The sequence below is a fragment of the Protopterus annectens genome, chromosome 4.part0, assembly GCF_019279795.1.
Source record: "Protopterus annectens isolate FY-2018-M chromosome 4.part0, PAN1.0, whole genome shotgun sequence".
In the NCBI taxonomy this organism is placed as follows: Eukaryota; Metazoa; Chordata; order Ceratodontiformes; family Protopteridae; genus Protopterus; species Protopterus annectens.
The window spans coordinates 459,332,006-459,354,028 of record NC_056733.1 but is presented as its reverse complement, the minus strand read 5'-3'; the positions used below and the strand labels follow the sequence as shown (position 1 = coordinate 459,354,028).

General features: G+C 37.8%; 1 protein-coding gene across 1 annotated transcript in view; it reads left to right on the top strand.

The window, feature by feature from the left end:
• SCARF2 (scavenger receptor class F member 2) overlaps positions 1-22,023 on the top strand; it is a 1,458,836-nt gene that overhangs the window by 686,011 nt on the left and 750,802 nt on the right. Inside the window, exon 4 of the mRNA XM_044068378.1 lies at positions 4,700-5,219. Within this exon, the coding sequence (XP_043924313.1) occupies positions 4,700-5,219 (520 nt within the window). The remainder of the gene's footprint in view (positions 1-4,699; positions 5,220-22,023) is intronic.

Sequence of the window (22,023 nt, the reverse complement as noted above, 5' to 3'; positions counted from 1 at the left end):
GACTGATCATTGAGGGACTCCACTTGTGAGTGGCCTCATTGTAGAGGAGGACTCCCCAGTTCTAACTTCCTGGGTCCTGTCTGTGAGCTAGTTGGCTATCCACTGGGATATGGGTTTGTACCTAACCACTTGAGTTTGTCAACAATGCCCTAGAGGGGTATTTTGTCAAGTGCCGTGGCGAGGTCAAGGTAGGCAGTGTGAATGATTTTACCCTCATCCATTGCTTTGGTGACCTTCTCAAAGAAGTCCACCAGGTTGAGTAGGCATAATATGCCCTTGATGAAACCAGTCTGGGTTGGGTCCAGTGTCTGGAGGTATACTTTATCCCTGTTGATCATTTCCATGATAATTCTTTCCTTGGCTTTACATATAAGACTAGTGAGACTTATGGGTCTGTAGTTTCCAGAGTCTGTAGAGGGCCCACCTTTGTGCAGAGGGATGACTGTTGCCTTTCTCCATTCATGAGACAAAGCCTGTTTGCAGGCTACAGTTAAATAGTAATTCCAGAGACCCTGATAGGTCATATTTATGCTATTTAGAAGGCATCCTGTGATATTGTCTATGCCTATTGATGCAGTGTTCTCGGTTGCAGAGAGAACATTAAGGACCTTTTCCCAAGTGACAGCAGGGAGAGTTATATTTGATGATATTTCCTGAGAGGAGGTTGAGGGGGAGAGAGTTGCAGATTTAGAGCTGAATTTATCGGCCAGGAGGTTTGCTATATCTTCTGGCTCAGTATAGGTGGCTCCATTTACAATGAGCTCACCACACAATTGTGCATTGTTTTAGAGGTTGCGGACATATCTAAAGAATGTTTTGTGGTTGTCCTTGACCTGGGAGGCCAAACTTACCTCAGATTTGGCTATGGTAGACTTTATTTGTCCTCTGAATCATTTGTTTAGTTTGGTGAGAGTCCTTTTATCCTGCTGGGTGCTGCACCTCCTAATGTTTGCCATGATTTTCTTCCTCCTGTTATACAACCTATTGATTTTGTGATTCCACCAAGATGGCTTTTTTTTTAGTTAATTCTGTACTGCTTCTATGCAGCTATTAACATGCTTGTACAGGGTTTCTGTGAACAGTTCTGCATAGGCAGCAGTATTCTTAGGGTTTATGGGGGCTTGAAATTTTGCCAGGTTCTCACTTAATAGCAGGAGGTTAGTCTTAGAATAGTTCCTGAATATTCCAGGCATAGCATTAGCTACAGGTTTTATTTTTACTTCAAAGGAGACCATTTTGTGGTCTGATTTTACCAGGGAAGGCATTACAGTAGAGAGGTATGCAGCATTCTCCCATATTAGTGAGGACCATATCCAGTATGGTTTCCCCCCATGGCAGATGTATTGATGATATAGTCCAGTGATTTTGTTTACAAAATCTAGCCTGTACATTTGGTGTCATATAGGATTCCCAGTTAATAGAGGGGTAATTAAAGTCACTCATGAATATGGTATTGGGTTGGATGGTTAGTGTTTCTAATAAGTTTAAATACATGGTACGGGTTTCCTGGGTCATGGAGGGAAACCTATAGCTTGCAAGGAAGTGGTATTGGATTTTGCCTGTGGTGATTTGAACATGGAGCAGCTCAAGTGCATTCTCCTGTTTGACCAGCCTTGAAGTATATATATTTTTGATGTAAAGAGAGACACTTCCACCTTTAGCCCCTACCTCTGAAGTAGCTGGCCTAAATGTGTGGCAGGCATTATAACCTTGAACTGTTAGTTTGTTCTCCATGGTTTTAAACCATGCGTCAGTGACTGCTCAGACATCAGTATTCTGTAGGGTAAAGAGAGCTTCTAGGGAGTGGATTTTTTTGTTTAGATTCCTAGAACTGAGCAGTAATACATTTAGATTGTCTTGGTTTTGATTTGCTATGTCAGAAGTACTTTCAGTTTGGCATTTCCCAAAAAAGGCACTATGGGGGAAGACAACTTTTAGCTAATATTTGAAAACCTAGATGGAAGAGGTGCAGACCATCCCTGGCAAAGCATCGTGGTCTCTTGACCATCTCCTTCCATGCTGACAAATATTGCATCCCCTTAGAATGACACTAGAAACTAAGTCAGTTATTAAAGTTAATCATCTTTTGTTTGTATTGTGGCATCATCCTTGGAGAAGGTAAAATGCTGCTCAATGCTTGGCTCATACCATCCTGAGACACATATTCCAAGAGCTCCATGATGTCTCTCTTCATGTAGTCTAGGGAGGTACGTCTCAGGTCCTTTACTCCCACATGGACTGTGACTGAGTCATATTGGTAATTGTGGTCCAATGACCTGAGTGCATGCGTAATGTGATGGATCCTAGCCCCTGATAAGCAAATGACCATGACTTTCTCCTTATTCAGCCTGGTGAGGGGGACATCGGTGTGTCTCATGATGGAGTCTCCATTGACTAGAATGTTGGATTGTGTGGTGGCTTGCCATATGAGCATAGAGGTAGAGGCTTCATGAGATGCAACTCTATGTGTTGGTGTGGGTGTTGTTTTGAAAGAGCGCATTTGGGGCTGCTGAGGGTATTTGTTATGCGTACTTCGTCTAAGAACTCTTTGTGGTTTAGGAAGCTAAAATGTCAGAAACAATGACAAAAATGAAGCACCTGACCTATTTACCCAGACCATGAGCCCTACTGGGAGGAAACCACACAGTTTATAGATTAATTGCTTAAACATTATCTGTATATCATCAAATCGGGGGGGGGGGTGTAAGTGGAACCCACGTATGCATATCACCAAACAGGAGTGGTGAGGATCTCTTATTAGTAAGAATGTGAACATTTGAAATGTAAATATACTGGGAAGCAGTATCCAGTAAGAGAATAAGACACAAATGTGAACCAAGTCCCTAGCTCCTTTTGTTTTGGTGAAAAAGTAACTTATGCGAGCATTTTTACAGTACAGCAAATTGCCTTAAATGATTTTGATAACTTCCATGGATGTATTTCCTTTGACCAAGAATCCCAAAACTGCATTCATCTGTCAAAGCATGACAGCCATACTGTCTGCTGTACATCTTATGACATTTTTGTAAGACTGAGGCTTCCTGTAATACATTGTCTAACTATACTCCATATATTTCATAACCCACGTGAGTTTTTTTTTGTGGTCTGGTTTCAACTCACATTTCAAAGAAATTAGTATGTGGACGCTAAACTGGACATAAATGTGAGTACATGTGCATGCATATGGTATGTAAGAACAACAGTGGTAGGGCTAGCCCTCCAGCAGTGTGAACACTGGCTCTAGATGATGGCCACTATTGATTTGATACCTTGACGCCATGTGCAAAATATAGGGTCTATATTGGAACACTGAACTTTCAAAATTTTGAGTGTTCTAATATCAAACCCTATTAATCAAAAATTTAAAACAGCGAACATATAGAACAGTGAATTTTTTCCTAGGGAAAAAATTTGCTGTTCCAAAACACATACACACAACACAAGCACACCAAACAAACAGCAATCCACACACATACACCTAAACTCTTATACCTAACCCTACACTAAACTATACATACACCACTAACTAACCAGTTACCTTAACCCAAACCATAACCCTAAGGTCTGTCACTATCACGCAGTCAACTCACCCGCACCCTAACCCTAAATCACCTACCCCGCCCTAACCCTCACATCCACACAATCACACACCTACCTGACCCGCACCCAAACCCTAACTTACCTACCCTGCCCTAAGCCTCACATCCACACAATCGCATACTTACCTGAACCCGACCCATAACCTTCCACCACAGCGCTGAAAATCCACAGATCCACAAAACCAGGAGAAACGGACAACCAAATTCTTTCCCTAGGAAAAAATTAGTTTTTCTGTTTCTTCAATATTTTCAGCGTTCGCTGAAAATGGGTCGATATTAGAACACTCGAAATTTTGAAAGTTCGGTGTTCTAATATAGACCATATAGATATATATCTATATATATATTTATATATATATATATATCTATATGTGTATATATATATATATATATATATATATATATATATATATATATATATATATATATGTGTGTGTGTGTGTGTGTGTGCGTGTTTACTGTGCCAGGCTGTGCAAAGTGAACTTATGTAGTACACAAAGTTCCCCTAGTTTAATTTCGAAAGGACAGCTGGATAATCAAACAACAGCAAGAATAGAAACTGCAGAAGGTAATAATAATTTATTCAGGAGTTTCAGAATGTTAATATATTAGTGAAATAAAATGTAGATGCTTGCATTGTGTTTTAATTTCTGTAAAATTTTAAACCCAAGATGGGGTTAAAAGGCATACTCTTATTTGTTTGGAACATTTGTTTTGCCATTAGATGTTTTATAAAGGAAATCCCTTAAACTGATACAGAGGGAATGTAAAACAATTAGCCCTGTGCCTTGCTTTAAGTGTGGATTTTATTCCTGAAGAATATTTGTTCATTAATTTGTATATTCTGTTTCGGAGATGTAGCATGCTATCGTGTTCTTTGCTGTTTTTTGTTTTACACTTGCATTCTTCACTATTTCAAGGCTTCAGATAATGTGTATCTTTGTATTATTTATTGTATAATGTAGATAAAGTAAATTTAAATTGAGAACACCCCAAATAAGAGTTGTATGCTGTGTTAATGTCTCTTTCTGGTTCATGTTTTATTTACCATCTAATATTATTATGCTAGAAAACATCATATTTGTCTTCCTTTTTTCCAGAATGTCCCAGTCAGTTTTGGGGACCAGACTGCAAACAAATGTGTACTTGCCACCCAAATGGCCGGTGCGATGACATCACTGGAAAATGTACCTGCAATGCCAATCGCTGGGGTGTCAAATGTGAAAATGCTTGTATATGTCAACGAGGAAAATGTGACCAGGAGACAGGGAAATGTGCATGTGACGCCAACTGGTGGGGCCCACATTGCTCCAAAACATGTTATTGCAGCACTAATTCAGTATGTGAAGCAGCTACTGGAAGGTGCATCTGTCAGTCAGGATGGTGGGGGCGCCTGTGTAACAACCAGTGCATTTGCAACAATTTCCCTTGTGATCAACTCAGTGGAAGGTGCCAGTGTCGAGAAGGAACGTGGGGTCCTCGATGTGAACGACAGTGTCAGTGTTATCATGGAACATGTAACCCTCAGGATGGAAGCTGCACCTGTGACCCAGGATTTAGAGGAAAATTTTGCAGGGAAGCATGCCCTGCAGGACTGTATGGACAAGGCTGCAGAAGGCGGTGAGTTTGCTGGTTCATTGTTTCAGATCCAGCTTAAGACCCTATATTACTAAGAAATTTTAATTCAGTGTACACTGAGTGTGTTTGTTGTGTTTTTACAAGTATATAAACTACTGCTGTAGTTTGTATATAGTTTGTTTCTAACAAAGAATAAAAAAAAAAAAAAAACTAAAGACTAAACAAGAAAATGTGTTTACCTCAGGGACTTCGGCTAAAATTCTACTCCACAGTGTAGAAAAGCCAAAAAATACACTGGGAATGTAGTTAGTGTTTTCATTTTAATATGTAAAACTTCTTCAGATAAAACAAACTACCAAAGTTCTGTTTACATATGATTCTTATATGACATGACAGCCAAGCTCCCTTCCACATTTAACGTGGTATTGTAATTTTTAACAAACAAAATTCAAAGAAAACATTTTTTTTTAGAAAATACAAGCTGAAAAAAGTGTTATAAAATTTAGAAACTATTTTAAAAGTATGTATATTTTTATAAAATATATATTTACATATATGTTAAAAAGTCAAACACATGTATTGCTGTAATGCATTCAGTTTCAATAGGCGGCTTATAGAAATGCAGCCATTCAACCTACTCATTGAAGAGCTGACAGCTGAATTACAGACCCTGAGGATTTAACTTTCCAACAATTTAAATTTTACTATGTTCCTATTTTTAAAAGTATTGAAGCTCAACTACTCACCATTAAGAACAGGAAAATAAACAAGTTTGACTTTTATTTCTTTTATAGTATTGAAACACATGATTTCAGAAACCTGCTTCTTGGGTATCAGAGTAGAAATAGAAAGAAAAAGGCTGAAGGAGAAAAAGCATCAAAAGTTAGTTCAAATATAAAACTGAGAACAATAAGAGATGGCTAGCTTAACACATTTTTTATTACTTCATATATTCTTTTTGTGAAATGTGCTTAAACTGTTTCTGAATGCACCAGATACCTAGTTAAAAAGAGCAGCAGTTTGTTAATGGTAAAGGAATTTCTGTTACTTTAGGACATTGAGATGCATGTTAAAGTATTTAAATATACTATATACTGTATACTGTTTAAGTACACTATACTATTTCTATTTTTAAATTTCAAAAAAATAATTATTTTCTCGTAGTATCTGTTGAACACTGAGTATGATAGCACTAGGTTGTTTCTGGAGCACCATTCATTTATGTCCATCAATCAAACCTGAAGTATGATTTATTTAAGCAATAACTGATGATGTGGTGTGGTATATTGAAGATTTACCCACAGTTGGCATGATTAAATAAAGCCAACTGTGGGTAAATCTTCAATATACCACAACCACGGAGTCGGTTATTGCTATTATACAATGACATTATTTAAGAAAAAAATACTTACTTTTCTTAAATAATGTCTTTGTATAACGGCACATTCCTGTTCTTCCGATGGTGGTGGTATACTGCTTCCTTGTATTGATGTACTGTGCATGCATATGGGACTTGTGTTCCCACACATACTCAGTACATCAATGCTTTGAAACAGAAGGAACGGACAAAAGAAAGTCTCCATTGCTACGTTTTTTTTTTTTATTTATTAAAAAAAAAAAGTTTTTGACACTTTATACCAATGGATTAAAGTTTGGGCGACTGGAACTTTTTCCGTTGGTATATTGTGGGATTTGAAAAACGAACAGATCAGTCAAATGTACTTAGAAATACAAATCCACAGAAAGAGGAACCAGAATGTGGAGACGTTTCAAAACCTTTAATCTCATGCAATGGTGAACACAAAATCGAATCAAGCGCTTTCGCTTGGCTCAGTATCAAGCTTTATCAAGATAAAATGTGAAATTAATTATATCCATTTATATACAACTCCCAATCAATCATATGACCTATCACATAATAAAATCTTAAAGCTGTAGTCGCTTTAAAAACAACGTTATCATAAAACCAAATCCAATCTGAAAACCAGGTTAAAAAATGCTTACTGTTCCATTGTAACCAAACTGTACTGGAATTAATAACCCTTAATGATGCATATAAAATTAAAGCTTGTAAATGTTTCTAAATACCATTGTGTTAAAATTTTCATTATAGAAAATCGTTCACTTCTCTAACAATTTGTTTATATGTCAAAAACTCCCCATTATTAAATACGTACAAAAAGAAAAAAATATGAGAAATATATATAAAAAATGTAAAATAAAAAATACATAAAAATATATGTGTTCTCATTGACACATATTTACAACAATATTATGAAAAAATAATAATGATGAAAGAATAATGATAATAATGAATGATAACGCCCTTAGAAATGCATTTGAACAGGTGTTTGTAACGAGACAACAAGACATGACTGTTGTGCATACACTGTAAATACTTCTTGTTCATAATCTAGCCATCCTTAGTTTCAGAACACTACTTATATTGATGTTGTCATTCAAACCTGGACTGCTGCCAGCATCTAACATGAGTTGCCAAAGGAGCTCTTTATATTCTAATCGATTTTGTTTGTGGGATTTAAAACGGGCACGCTGGCCAATCAGCATGCACTTTTGGAATATTAATGGGGGGGGGGGTCAATGTATAATGAGTATTAGATTTAACAGTAAATCTAATTTTACACTAAGTTGTCAGAATACTTTATTAGTTAGATATGCATTCTTTATCGTATGCCAAAGATAAAGATTCCAAGCAGTGTACTGCCCACCACTGACACCTGCCATATACCATCTGTGATTTTGGATTACCTTAGATGGAAAATCATGGCTTCTTCTGAAACATAAGTGTTCAGAATGGGCAAGTTTGAAAACTGTCAGAAGTGGGGATTTCCTCTGAATTAATGAATTAGTGGTTATTGGGTTATTGGTGTGAATTTACAAATAGCAATTTCTTCAGAACTCTGCACGATTTTGCAGTTGAGTAACAGTCATGAGATCGCTTTGAACTTTCAGAAGATCATTTTTATTGCTCATCTTTAAGACAAGTTGTGCATTAAGTGCCTGTAGAGGTAAAAAATAACATAGCTGAAGATATGACTGTAGCAAATGCAACAGAAATAATTTAATTATGTGATTGATAAACTCTGTAGTAGTAACAGTAAAGCATTATATTTAACTGTAGATTCTTGTTTCTAGTCATTTTGACTTAGTCCCTGCTTCTTTTGGGAAGAGTTAAGATCAGAGCCAAAAATGTGCATACCTCACAATTGCATTTACTTATGCTGGTCTTGAAACATCCTGGATTGCAATCAGTAGAGTCATTATCAGGCAAAAGAGGTACAGGAGATGGTTTTCAAGTGTAGTTTGTGATTTTAGGCCTGATTAAGTAACTTAATTATACCCTTGTAGTTTGCAATAAATGAGCATTGCTCTCAGCTATTCTTCATTTTAATGACTTCTCCTATTTTATTCAGCTCTTCATTAAGTTGCTGATTATTTGATAATGCAATAAGCATTACAGTTTAATGTCTCTGTGTTGGATGACTAATGTTGTATACATTTTTCAGTGTATGGGAACTCTGTCATGTGTTTATATATATGTGCATGCTATTATTATTTTTATTATTATTATTATTATTATTATTATTATTTTTCTTGGTCCTCTATGCTTACTACCGGGTCATACCCCCCAGACGCTCTGTAAACTTGTTTATTCTCCTGTCTGAAAACACTCTGATGCATTCATTCCCTGGGATGAAACTCGAGTGAACTGTTACCATCATTCGTCCTCTAGGAAGTTAGGATTTTTTCATTAAATCGTCTTTCCTAGTGCATGCCCATTCATGTCCAGGGACTGATATGCATTATGCCTTTGTGATGTAAGCCCATATCTCCACTTATGATGTAATCAATTAGATTTCCTGCCACTTGCAGTCTGCATCCTCTATATGATAGCAGTCCTCATCAGGAATTTACAGATGGAGTGTGTTTGGGTGTATGAGCCATAACCCCCCCCCCCCACCACCAAAGATAAGTGAGTACACTAATCCACCTCATTCATCGCATATGCCATGCCAACCTAAAATGATTCACAAGATGCTAACTGAATTCAGGTAGCCAGGGGTGTAGCCAGAATTTCATCCCTCTGTACCAGGAGAGCTGGCCTTGTTAATGCATATGTTTACATGTAATATAAATGGTGCAATGTGTTCATTGTATCTGCCAGCCTAAGTACTGCCAAATCCACCAGCAGAATCAAATTACACCCTAGAAAAGCAGAATTAAAAAATATGTTACTGATGAATTTAATTTTGCTAAAGATGGTCTGTAATATAATGCTTCCTTAGTAGTAGTAGCAGGGATAATTACTGAAGCATGTTCTGCTGTATTTGTTATCATAAAGCACAAAACTTTAATTAGAATAAAAAGAAAATGCATTTTCACCTCCATGTCTGCCAATCTTCGGCCCCACTTTCATTGGTCTTTATTTCATTAATTTTCATTTTCCTCCATTGTCCACTGCTGGCAATTAGAGATGCCAAAAAGGGGACCATCATGCAGGGTGTCTTGGGGGTTGTTTACCTTTTTACACCAGCACCATTTCCTTCAGCTTCCATCAATTTAAAGGGGAGCCCTTGTCTCAGTGGCTTCAGAGTCTAGTTTCACCTCTCCGGCCTGGAGCCACCTGAGTTTAGTGTTGTACCCCAATAGTCCTAGATCAAAGAACTGCATGACATGCTTCTCCTTCCTAGGGGTAGGTTATCTTTGGTAAATGTATAATGAATTATTTCCCATCAGTTCTGAGCTCCTCCATCCCAGAAACTTGAATGAGCATCAATCCCACAGTGTTCCTACTTCCATTCCAATCCAAATGCCTTCTACAGTACACATATTGCTTGTTGAGACTTTCTTTGTTGTGACAGTATTGTAGATAAAGCATTTAAACAAGCAGAGGTCCAGTCCAGAAGTCAGTTATTAAAGGAAAAAGAGCCAACATATACTAAGGTAGATGGAATTAGGTATATTACCAAATATGGGTCCAATACATTCAAAATTAGGCAGATTATTGCAAAACATTGGCACATACTTAAGTCAGACCCATTTTTTGATACAGTGTTAGGAAGTCATTGTAGCTTTGGCTTCAAAAGAGGCAGAAATATAGGCAAGCATTTGTCTAGTTTTAAAAAGGGACATGGAAGGTACGAAAATCAAATGAATACTACCTATTGTGGACATTGTATTTATTGCAAACGTATATCTAAGACAAAATCATTCACTTCTGTTAATACAGCAAAAGTGTATGACATTCGTCACTTGATTACATGCACAACAGAATGTGTGGTTTATATGGCAGTATGCCAATGTGGTTCTTTATAAATATTTTATATATTTATAACCTAATTCAAAACCAAAACATGTAAAATATGAGTAATAGTAAACATATTCCCTATTTATTATTAGCATTCAGGACTTCTCAGTTTCAATACACAGCCAAGGGAACATATTTCATTCAAACCAGGTAAGGCATAGGACCTTGACCTTAACTGCCAATTTCCAAACTAGTTCTTTTAGTTCAAGCTTGTAACCTAATGGCCCCCCCAATATCAAATTCCACTTGGTCAATGACCCTAAATGTGAAAGAGTGGCCAGGGTTTTCTGCTACATGTTTAGCCAGGGCATTCTCAGTTTTGTTTTTTTTCTGGTAAGGACATTAAATGCTTTTGTAAAGCAATTTGATTAAAAATTATTTAAAATGTTACTAATATAATTTAATTTATAATTTTGTATGAATAATATAACGGTAAATATAGCTTTAAATAATTAATTGGACGTATATAGGTGACATGCGGAGAAGGGAGGGAATTAAACATGTGATATTATATTACTCTGATATAAAATGGCTTGTATTATTTTAACATTTATCTGATGAAGTTGAGTGTATGTTATTTGACGAAAGCGCTTAAATTTATATATAAACAGATAAAATTACCACTGCCTTCCTCTTTTTTGTTCTTTTTGAGTAGTTTGTCTTGTGGATTATTCATATTGATATACTTTGTTTTGTGGTCATGAAAATAAAAAAAAATTCAGCTGCCTCCTTTGCAGGGAGGGGGACCTGAACGTGGATGTGGATACAAATGTGCTTTGCTGGGAAACAACTTAGGGAGGTAATACATCTCTGGGTCTAAGTGATATTTTGAGTACTAAGGGATATTAAGATCTAGGCCCAGTAAACCAAAACACAGTAAAACTGCTTTATATTTTTAATTCACACTTTGTAAGATGGTAACGCAGAGATTTGTTGTGGCTTTTCATGACTTAAAGCCCAGTTCCAGGGTTTTCTGCTACATGTTTAGCCAGGGCATTCTCAGTTTTGTTTTTTTTCTGGTAACCATCATACTAGGTGACTTCAATTACCCTAATATAGACTGGGAACACTACTCAAGTCCAAACACCCTAGCCCAAAAGTTCCTGGAATTCATAAACTCAAATGCCATGGAACAACTAGTCACCATCCCCACAAGAGGAGATAACATACTTGATCTCATCATCACGAACATGGGAGCACAATGTTCAACACCAGAAGTATACCCCTCACTGGTGAGATCAGATCACAAACTAATCTCGCTGGAGGTCCTCATCCCACCCCCACCTGAAATAAAAAAGACCACAGTAAAGAACTTCTCAAAAGCCGACTTCACACTTCTAAAGACTAGTGTGGTCTCCTTTAAGGCCCCGAGCGGCGGAAAACAGTACTCAAGCCGCTGAATCACTTACAAATGCCTTCTACCAGCACCTGCAGGACTGCATGGATAAGGCAATCCCAAGCAAAACAAAGACTCTTTTACCAAAGGCAAGCGTCCAGTCTGGTGGACCCCAGCCATAAACAAACTCTACAACAAAAGGAGGAAGCTACTACAAGATAGAGCAAAATCCTTAAAAGGTAAGACACCCTTGATCACTATAAGTAAAAACTAAGAGCTCTCATAAAATCATCCAAAGCAAATTTCGAGAGAAAAATAGCTAAAGACTCAAAAGACAATCATAAGGCCTTCTTTAGCTATGTTAGAAACCTGGGAGGAAACTCCCAGATATGCTCAGAACTAGTTCAAAATGATGTGAAGATTACTGATCCTACAGACATTGCCAACATACTGGCTGACAGGTTCAGTGCAAACTCACCCTCCCCCCCAAAAGGAGAGATATCTATACCAAACGATTGCAGCCCCCCAAACATCTCCAGTGCCAAAGTGAGAACTGCTCTCTCCAAAGCAAAAAACACAGCATCCATGGGACCTGATGGTGTCCCCGGCTGTGTGCTCCACGAACTCAATGAGGAATTAAACCCACAGCTAGGACAGCTGTTTAATCAAAGTCTTACCTCGGGATACGTACCCAGGGAGTGGCGCACTGCAACTGTGGTCCCACTGCACAAAGGTGGTGCCTCCACCGACCCTGGAAATTACCAGCCCATTAGCTTGACAAGCCTTATCTGCAAAGCCATGGAGAGGATCATAATGGACCTCATAAATAAAGACATAGGGAATTTGCAGACTTTGGATCCAACCCAGTTTGGCTTTGTCAAAGGCAGATCATGCCTTTTAAACTTGGTTGACTTTTGAAACAGTCACCAAAGCCATTGATGAGGAAAGGCAGTCCATACAGCCTACCTCGATCTGGCTAAGGCCTTCGATACAATACCCCACTCGGGTATCATTGAAAAACTCATCAGCTTAAATGTTAACCCATACATCACAAGATGGGTTGCAAACTGGCTGAGTGACAGAACCCACAGGGTCAGAGTTGCTGGCGCCATGTCAGACTCAAAGCCTGTCACAAGTGGTGTCCCACAGGGCTCAGTCCTGGGCCCACTCTTGTTTCCCGTGTACCTCTCCCAAGCACAAGCAAACACAGGAGGGTTATGGCTGACAAAGTTTGCAGATGACTGCAAACTGGGCGCCATAGTAGAAAACACATCTGACACAGATATCCTTCAGAAGGGTCTCACAGAAACGGATAACTGGTGCCAGAGCCACGGACTAAAGTTAAATGCCAAAAAATGCATAGTCATACCCTTCGGGAAAAACAAGGTTACCCCTAGCTACCAAATAGGTGGCAATCCACTGACAACAGAAGAAGTTATCAGGGACCTGGGGACCCAGGTTGATAGTAGTCTGTCATTCGACACCCATGTAGCTAAAGTAGTTAGGAAGACCTTCTACATTGCCCACCTTATCATGAAGGGATTCTCATCTAGATCAAGGGAGGTCATAGTCTCCCTTTACTCATCACTCATCAGACCAATGATTGAGTACAATGCCCCATTCGGAATGTATCTGACCCGACACTTGCAGCAGCTGGAGAGGCCACATAAGTTCCTCACCAAAAGGATAAAGGGTCTCAAAAATCTGTCTTATGCTGCCCGACTGAAAGAACTCCAGCTGTATTCAGCCGCTTACCGCTTGCTCAGAGGTGACCTTTGCCTAACATACAAGGCCATGTCAAACCCAGATTTGATGAATATGCTTCACCTCAAAAAATCTAGATCCATCAGAGCCACAAGGGCGGGAGACTTAAACCTCGACACGGCTATTAATAGGACGTGCTGGAGGGATAGATTCATCACCCAAAGACTCCCTATGCTGTGGAACAAAATCCCGGTACATGTGAGGCAGAGCACCTCGCTGGCCTTGTTCAAGAGAAATCTTGACCAATGGATGGGAGATCGCAGATATACCCCAGGGATTACCTCAGTGTCACTGCTCGACAGAGGCACAGCAAAATAATGGGTATAGTTCCCCATACTAAAGGGGTGGCGTAAGCCACAATACGATGGGCTAGGCTTGTAAATGCCCTCGGGCAGATAGCCTAGTATGAACCTATGAACCTATGAACCTATATGCTGTCAACGTAAGTGACTACTTACACTGAGAGCAGGCTCAGAGCAGGCCTTTTGGAATCTGGCCCTCAATGTAAGCCTGTTTACAGACAGGCCTTAGATTGGATTAAGTCACTAACACTGAGGGCAAGTCTTTCAGAATCAGGGCAGACTTGCACTTAGAGCAACTCAGTTTTTATTTTTCGAAGTCTTAAATTTGTTTCATTGTCATTTATCTTTTAAGGTTCATTAAGTGGAAGTGGTTTTGATTGGTATTTAATATGGATACATCATTGGAGATGATTATTACATTTATTTAATTCAGTATTCCAATTCTGATCAGGTCTAGATTATTAGATAGAAGTTATGTTTCTGAAGATAAACAACTTTTTAGGCAGCTTGTTTTTGTTTTCTTATTTTTTATTCTTCCATCCGTCCACAACGTCTTTTCCCATTCTTGTACATGGGGTCACTTCAGCAGTAACAATCGTCAGAGCTAGCTACCTGGTGGTGTGAACATAGATGACTGTCACCATTTTACTATTTTTCTAATATTGTAACAATACATTAAAAGAAAAAAAATCTCATTAGGTTAGAGCCTCTGCAGTAAGCTCATATTGTTTTTCTGTATAATTTTATTATGCTGACCACATCACTGTGCACGTGTGGACTGCTTACTCAGATTTGAGGTTGCTTTGGTATACTTGCTTCATTGTCATTCTTGAAAGTTAGTTAATTATTGCACTCTGCTTTATAATTCATGGCAACTCTTAATGTTGCCGATAGGTTTGCAGCTGCATTCAGAATATCATTATAATGCTGTATAGATGCATTTACAATGCCCATGGAAAAATCATTTGAAGGCTCCACCAGTACAAATGCGGTACTTCTTCTTTGCGTCAATAATATCAATTGCCAGCTTATTTTCAAGTTTAGTATCTTATTGTAGACAAAATGCCTGAAGCCTTGCACTGTTACCTCCACTGAAATGGTTTGTAGAATTTATTTTTGTAAAAGAATTGATTAACAAGTTGGAAATAATGCCTGCCTTTGTCTACAAAGCCATTAAAAACATCACAACAGTTTTGGAAAGGAGTATATTTGGGCCCATTAGTTTGATTGCCACTACTACTGTTGAAATGTTTATATTCAGTTTTTGTAGCCAATAGCATTTCATACATGACAGCCCCATCATTACATTTGTAACTACTCAGGGCTTATCCCATGTGGAGGTCATTGTAATTGTATATTGCTCTCTGTGTATCATGTCTTGCGTAGATATGACAGAGGGGTGTCTTCAGCATCGCATATGTAAACTTTGTTATAGTACTGTAAAAGAAGACAAGATCAATGCCTTACAGAGACATTTTGTCTTATGTAAAAATTGAATAAAATAAGTTGCTTTTTTGTTTGTTTGTTTGTTTGTTTGTTTGTTTGTTTGTTTGTTTGTTTTAAAGAAAGCAAGCCATTTAGAGGTGGTAACTTGGAAAAAAATGTTAGAATATCATGAGCTAGTGTGGCAAATCAAAGTGAATGCTAAGGTTTTTTCCTGGTTTAATCAATTGTTTCAATAAGTAGCATACTACATGAGGGCATTAACTTATGATAGTTCATATATTTTGTTTAATTATTTTCATTAATATAAATTTACACATTTGAATGTGCATTTTACTATGTGATCGAACACTTCCCTATTTATGGAATTGCTTACCACTCTGAGGAAGTCCTTTTACCAGCATGGATGACAGTGTTTAATAATTAAAGATTGTATTATATTCCTTTGTGTTAATTGTTTTTTTTTTTTTTGATGTGCAGCGTAGTTTATTGTATCATCTATCCTTATTTTTAGCTATTTCAGTTATTCTGAGTTTTGGCTTTGATATTTTTTTGTGGACATGTCCTCAAAAGAGCTTTGTTTGGATCCTGCATTTAGCACCAACCATGTTCTTAATTCCTCTGATAGGTTTTTAGCTTTAAATATACCTGAAAGACTACTCATTTTGTGAATACAGTTGTCTGAATCCAGCTGTTACCTCAAGGTTACTAACTTTGATGGAAATCAACTTGTAAGAAGAAGTGAGCCTGGTACAACAAAAAAAATTCAACCATGGATACTGGACTTAAACACACTTTGGGTGTTTCATGAGACAATACTCATCTTGAATCATTGCAAGCATTCTTAACCCTGGAAAATGCTGACATCTGCGCAGTCAAAGAAACCTGGTTCAAAGCTGGGGAAAGCACCCCAGCTATACCTGGTTACTCATTCTGTCATACATTCAGACCCCAAACTGTGGGTAGTAAAGCCAAAGGAGGTGGAGTTTCAATATATATTCAAGACATACACACCTCCAGGCTAGTCAAACAGTATGACACACAGGAGACACTCCAGGTGCAGTTAATCATTGACAAGACCCCTATACAAATCATAGTTAGCTACCGGCCCCCAGATCTGACTCAAGATGCCCAAACTGCCTATCTAGACCTCTTCAAATCTATCAAGATTCAAACCTTAACCCTGATCCTGGGTGACTTTAACTACCCAAATGTCAACTGGAAAAACTATTCATGCCAGAACACAAATGCCCAGAGATTCCTCGATTTTGTCAGTACAAATGCTTTGGAACAGCTTTGGAACAGCTAGTTGATAACCCTACAAGAGGTGGTAATATCTTGGACTTGATATTAACTAACATTAACTAACATGAGTAACCACTGTAGCATCCCTGCAGTATCATCCTCCCTTGTAAGATCCAACCATAAAACAGTCACATTCAAAGTCACCATCTTCCCCGACCCCCCTCTAGCTGGGGTCAAACAAAAAAAACTTCTCCAAAGCTGATTACAGCTTCACAGCCCCTCCTCCACTCTAGGGACTGGCACCAGTATCTAAAGCTATATAAAATTACTATATGAACATTTACATAGATGCATGGAATTAGGAATACCTGACATGACTAAATCATCCTCCACAAGGAAGAGTAAACCTGTCTGGTGGACATCTGCAATAAATAAACTCTATAACAAAAGAAAAAATTGCTGTCCAGGACCAAGAAGTTGCAGGTGCCCAATTGGAAACAATCTCTCCTTAGCCTAAACAAGCAAATAAAAGCACTAGTGAAATCCTCCAAAGCAAACTTTGAGTCCAAATTAACCACATCTGCTAGAGACAATCATAAGGCCTTCTTCAAATATGTCCATAATCTCAAAGGTAACACCCAGATCTGTTCAGAAATGGTGGTCAAGGATACCATATATACAAATGCCGTAGATATAGCAAACTTGTTGGCTGACAGATTCAGCAAAAATTTCACCCCTCTGTCTTCCCCATCAGTAAATCAGGATATTCCCAGTACCTGCCCCTTCCCCTTATATCTAGTGATCGGGTCATCACTGCTCTCTCAAAGACAAAAAAATACAGCCTCCATGGGACCTGATAACATCCTAGGCTGCATCCTACATGAACTCAGGCATGAACTTCCAGTACCTTTAGGCACCCCATTCAATCAAAGCCTGACTGGCTTTGTCCCAGCTGAGTGGAGGGGAGCCACTGTCATCCCTTTACACAAAGGTGGAGCATCCACCATTCCAGAAAATTATAGACCCATCTACCTATCTAGCCTGATTTGCAAGACCATGGAACGGATTATCATGGACCTCATTAACAAGAACATTGGCAACTTCCAAATTCTCGAACCCACACTTTGGCTTCATCAAAGGGGGGTCATGTCTGTTAAATTTGGTCGACTTTTTTGAGACAGTCACCAAAGCCATGGACGAGGGGAAGGTAACGCACACCACCTACCTTGACCTGGCCAAAGCCTTCGACACTATTCCCCACTTGGGCATAATAGATAAACTCTCTCAACTAGCCATTAATCCATATGTTACCAGATGGGTAGCTAACTGTCTCACTGATAGAACCCACCTGGTCAAAATAGGGGAAGCCACCTCAAACAGTAGACCTGTATCAAGTGGCATACCCCAGGGTTTGGTCTTGGGGTCTCTGTTGTTTGTGATATACTTTTCTGAGGTGCAGGCCAAAACCAGTGGGCTATGGCTGACCAAGTTTGCAGATGACTGCAAGCTGGGTGCCATCATCAATTCCCCTAGTGACGTGGACATCCTCCAAGATAGTCTCACCCAAACAAATGACTGGTGCCAGAAACATGGCATCAAGCTCAATACTAAAAAAAGCATCATGATCCCCTTTGGGGAAAGTGGTGTCCACACAAAGTATCACATTAATAACAACGTCCTAAGCACACAGTCAGTCATGAGGGATTTGGGCAACTAGATTTATAGCAACCTGACTTTTGACCACCATGTTGCTTCCATTGTACGGAAAGCTTTCTACATGGCCCACCTCATAAGTAAGGGTATCTCATCCAGGGACAAGGAGGTCATAACATCCCTGTATTCTTCCCTTATAAGGCCCATTATTGAGTACAATGCCCCATTCAGCATTTACCTTGCAAAGCACATACAGCAGCTAGAGAGACCACAGAGGTTCCTCACCAGAAGAAACCCTATCCCTCTACTCTGTTTCATACAGACTCCTCAGAGGTGACCTCTATCTGGCATACAAGGTGATGTCGGACCCCGCCTTGATGGGACTGCTGCATATCTGCAAGTCAAGCTCCACTCGAGTAACATGTACATGCAGCCTCAACCTGGTCTGTGAGATCAATAGGACTTGTTGGCGGGACTGATTTGTGTCCCAGAGGCTCCCCCATCTGTGAAATAGACTCCCTCTCTTTGTTAAGCAGAGTACCTCTTTATCCCTTTTTTAAGCCCAACCTGGATAACTGGAAGGGAAATAGAAAATATATCCCTAAGATTCCAGCCATGTCCCTGCTGGACAGGGTCATCGGGTGCTGATTTATCTATACATGGGCTAAACTCTTGGCTAGGCTTATAAGGTCCTCAGGGCCACTAGCCTAGTAACGTCCTATGATCCTGTGATCCTTGACTAGTGAGGTCTTAACAAATGTTTGAAGCACCATCATCTTTCATTATTTCTGAGAAGACATCTAGCCCTAAAACTGATTTATCAGTGCACATTAGGGGGGTTGATAAGAAGTTTACAAAATGTTAAATCACATCAATTAGATGATTTGTATTTTAGGGAAGGTATTACAGAAAAGTGAAAAAACTGAGATTTTGGAAGTTTTGTAATGGTACTACCTCTGATAAGTTGAGAGAAAGAGCGTCTGTCGTTTCTTTTGTCAGAGCCAGGGACTGAGTTTTTTTTATCCATACTCATGTAACATAATAAAAAGCTCTATCCATAGACATTAAGAGACTTAAGTCTATAACTCATGACTTATTCTTCAACACTGTTAGATCTAAATATGATTTCAGTTTTATAAAACTGGACTAACGTTGTAGGAGTGTGACAAGGAATAGATATTGTTACATGATAAGAAAAACTATGAAGAAGATGAAACATATATCCTTTATCTTTTGCGTATAATACACAGTATAACAACAGCAATGTCAGTAACACCCAGTTGCAAGAAACTTCAGTACAAACAACTCTGATGTTTTAGAATTTATAGCTCTGCAGTGTTCTCAAATAATAGCTAATTACCAGGAACATCAAGACATCATGAGGTCACTGGAAGCGCAAATGTGTACCTACATAAAAGGCAATATATGACACCAGTACTTTTGGTATGTCTAACTGCATAAGTCTGTTACAGCTGTTGGCAATTCTTTGAGAATGCACTCTGCTTACATGCCACCACTACACCATTGTCTTCTGCACCACTTTCTAAAAATGTCCTAAACTGACTTTTAGGATCTATGTAATAACTGTGCAGGTCATAAATTTTACAAGTTCAATACTAATGAAAGAGCACTTTCATTTAAATCAGTAAACACACATCTGTTTGCACTATCAGAATGGGCAAGTTAGGAAGAGCAGTGATTATGAATTCGAGTGAATATAAAGTTTTTTTGCAAAATGATAACTTCTATCAGTCTGTAGCACTTAAATAAATTCACAACACCTATAGGAGTATTGAACTTTTTAAGTGACTAACATGTTGATTGTCTTATTCAAAATAACGTTTGATTTCCTCTGTGGTAGGAAACCTATTATTCTGCATGTGCTTGTGATTTCCAAAGAGCATACAAATGCAGGGAGACCCACTGTTTCAGTCTACATTTTCTGTGGGCATTCAAAAACAGAACTGCTGGCTGTTTGTGTTAACCCCAAGTGAAAGGGTATTTGGCATATGTTTCCAATGATTCTTAAAGATCCTTGGCACTTTTTGGACAATATTGAAATTCTGGTTTCAGTAAGGATGTGATTATGGCTACTGCTGATGTCAAATATTTGTTTACCATTATACGACATAAGATTGGCCTGTGATGGTTTAGAGCAGTGCTAATGTAATTTGACAAGTTTAATTTTAGTAATATTGCTCTTATTTATGATTTAAGAGATGTTAGCGTAAATAATAACTTTTTCTTTTCAATATGAATTATTTAAATAAACTTAGGATGTTACAAAGGGGGCTGCATGTACTCCCAACATTTGTTAATCTGTTATTACTTTTCTTTGTTCTTAATTCATGATACAGTACTTAAAGTGTTTAAATGATTTAGTTATCTTATAGACTCAGTCATACCAAGAGCTATTATTAGTTTTATCTAGAAAATTCTACCACATTTTTACCATTTAGTAAGCAAACTTCTTTTACATCTCTTAATTATTTGTCTTTTGAAGAATATTGAAAATAATTATTTTTGACCGTATTTTGTGTACATACTTTCTCTAATATTTACATTTTCATAGCAGCTAGCCATATCAGAAAAAATATTTTTAAATGTCATTTTACGAGCCTTTTAAGTATTATATCTATTGGTAAGATTACCCCATAAATATGATCGAACAATTTATAATGAAGTTTGACAATAGAAATAATAGATTTGCATGAAAAATTAAATGTTTAATATAAAACAGATATTTTACATCACTCATTTCATTCTTTATGTGTATGTTCATCATATATTGGTAAACATGTTGGTTTGTATAACACTGTGGTTTTGATATTAGTATGTGAAAGCTGGCAGAATGAAAAAAATATTTCTAAAAATTGGAAATTGACTTTCTTGTGAAGAAATGATTAACAAGCTGGTTGCTATGCATATTATTGTTTACAAAACCAACAAGAACATGTACATAGTTTTAATAAGTAATACTTTTGTGTCAATTAACACGATTAACATGAGTACTATCGGTATATCTGAATACATGTTTTATTGGCAATGTCATTTTATACGTGACTGTCTAAATATTATGATTGCTAATTTTCAAAGAAGTCATCTCATTTCGAGGTCATTAAAATTATAACCCTGGTAGGGTAGTATATTGTGCTGTTTACACTGGAAAGGCATTATTATAAAAGGGAATATGGCTAATCCCCTATACAGACATTAATTTTTGTAAACATTTTTAAAAATGTACATTTTTTTTGTTTTGTTTTGGAGAACGTTAGTAAGCTACATATTGGTGGTAACTGGGAAAATATATTTGAATATCAAGAGATGGTATGGCAAATCCGATGGAATGCTGTATTTTTCTGGTGTGAATGATTATTGATCAAGAAGTAGTATACTCGAGATGAGGGCATTAAATTATAATAATTCATGCATTTTATTTTTTATTGCTGTACATTTTTGAATTTGGATGTGTAATTATGTTATTAAGATGTCATTGTCATGTTATGAAAGGCTTCACTGTTTATAAGATTTGTGTATCATTAGTTTTTTTTTCTGATTATGTCCTTTTAACAGTGGTACCCAGAAGTACTTAAAAATTAAATATTTTCTTCCATTCTGTTGTGTGGACTGGTTGGTTTATGACATTCCAAGTTCTATGTTGCACCAACTACCTTCAAATGCAACTGTTTTGGATGTACTTTATTTTATATTTGTTGTATGGACAATCACAGTGAGACATTTTTTATTAACCTGAGGTGTTCTCAACACATCAAT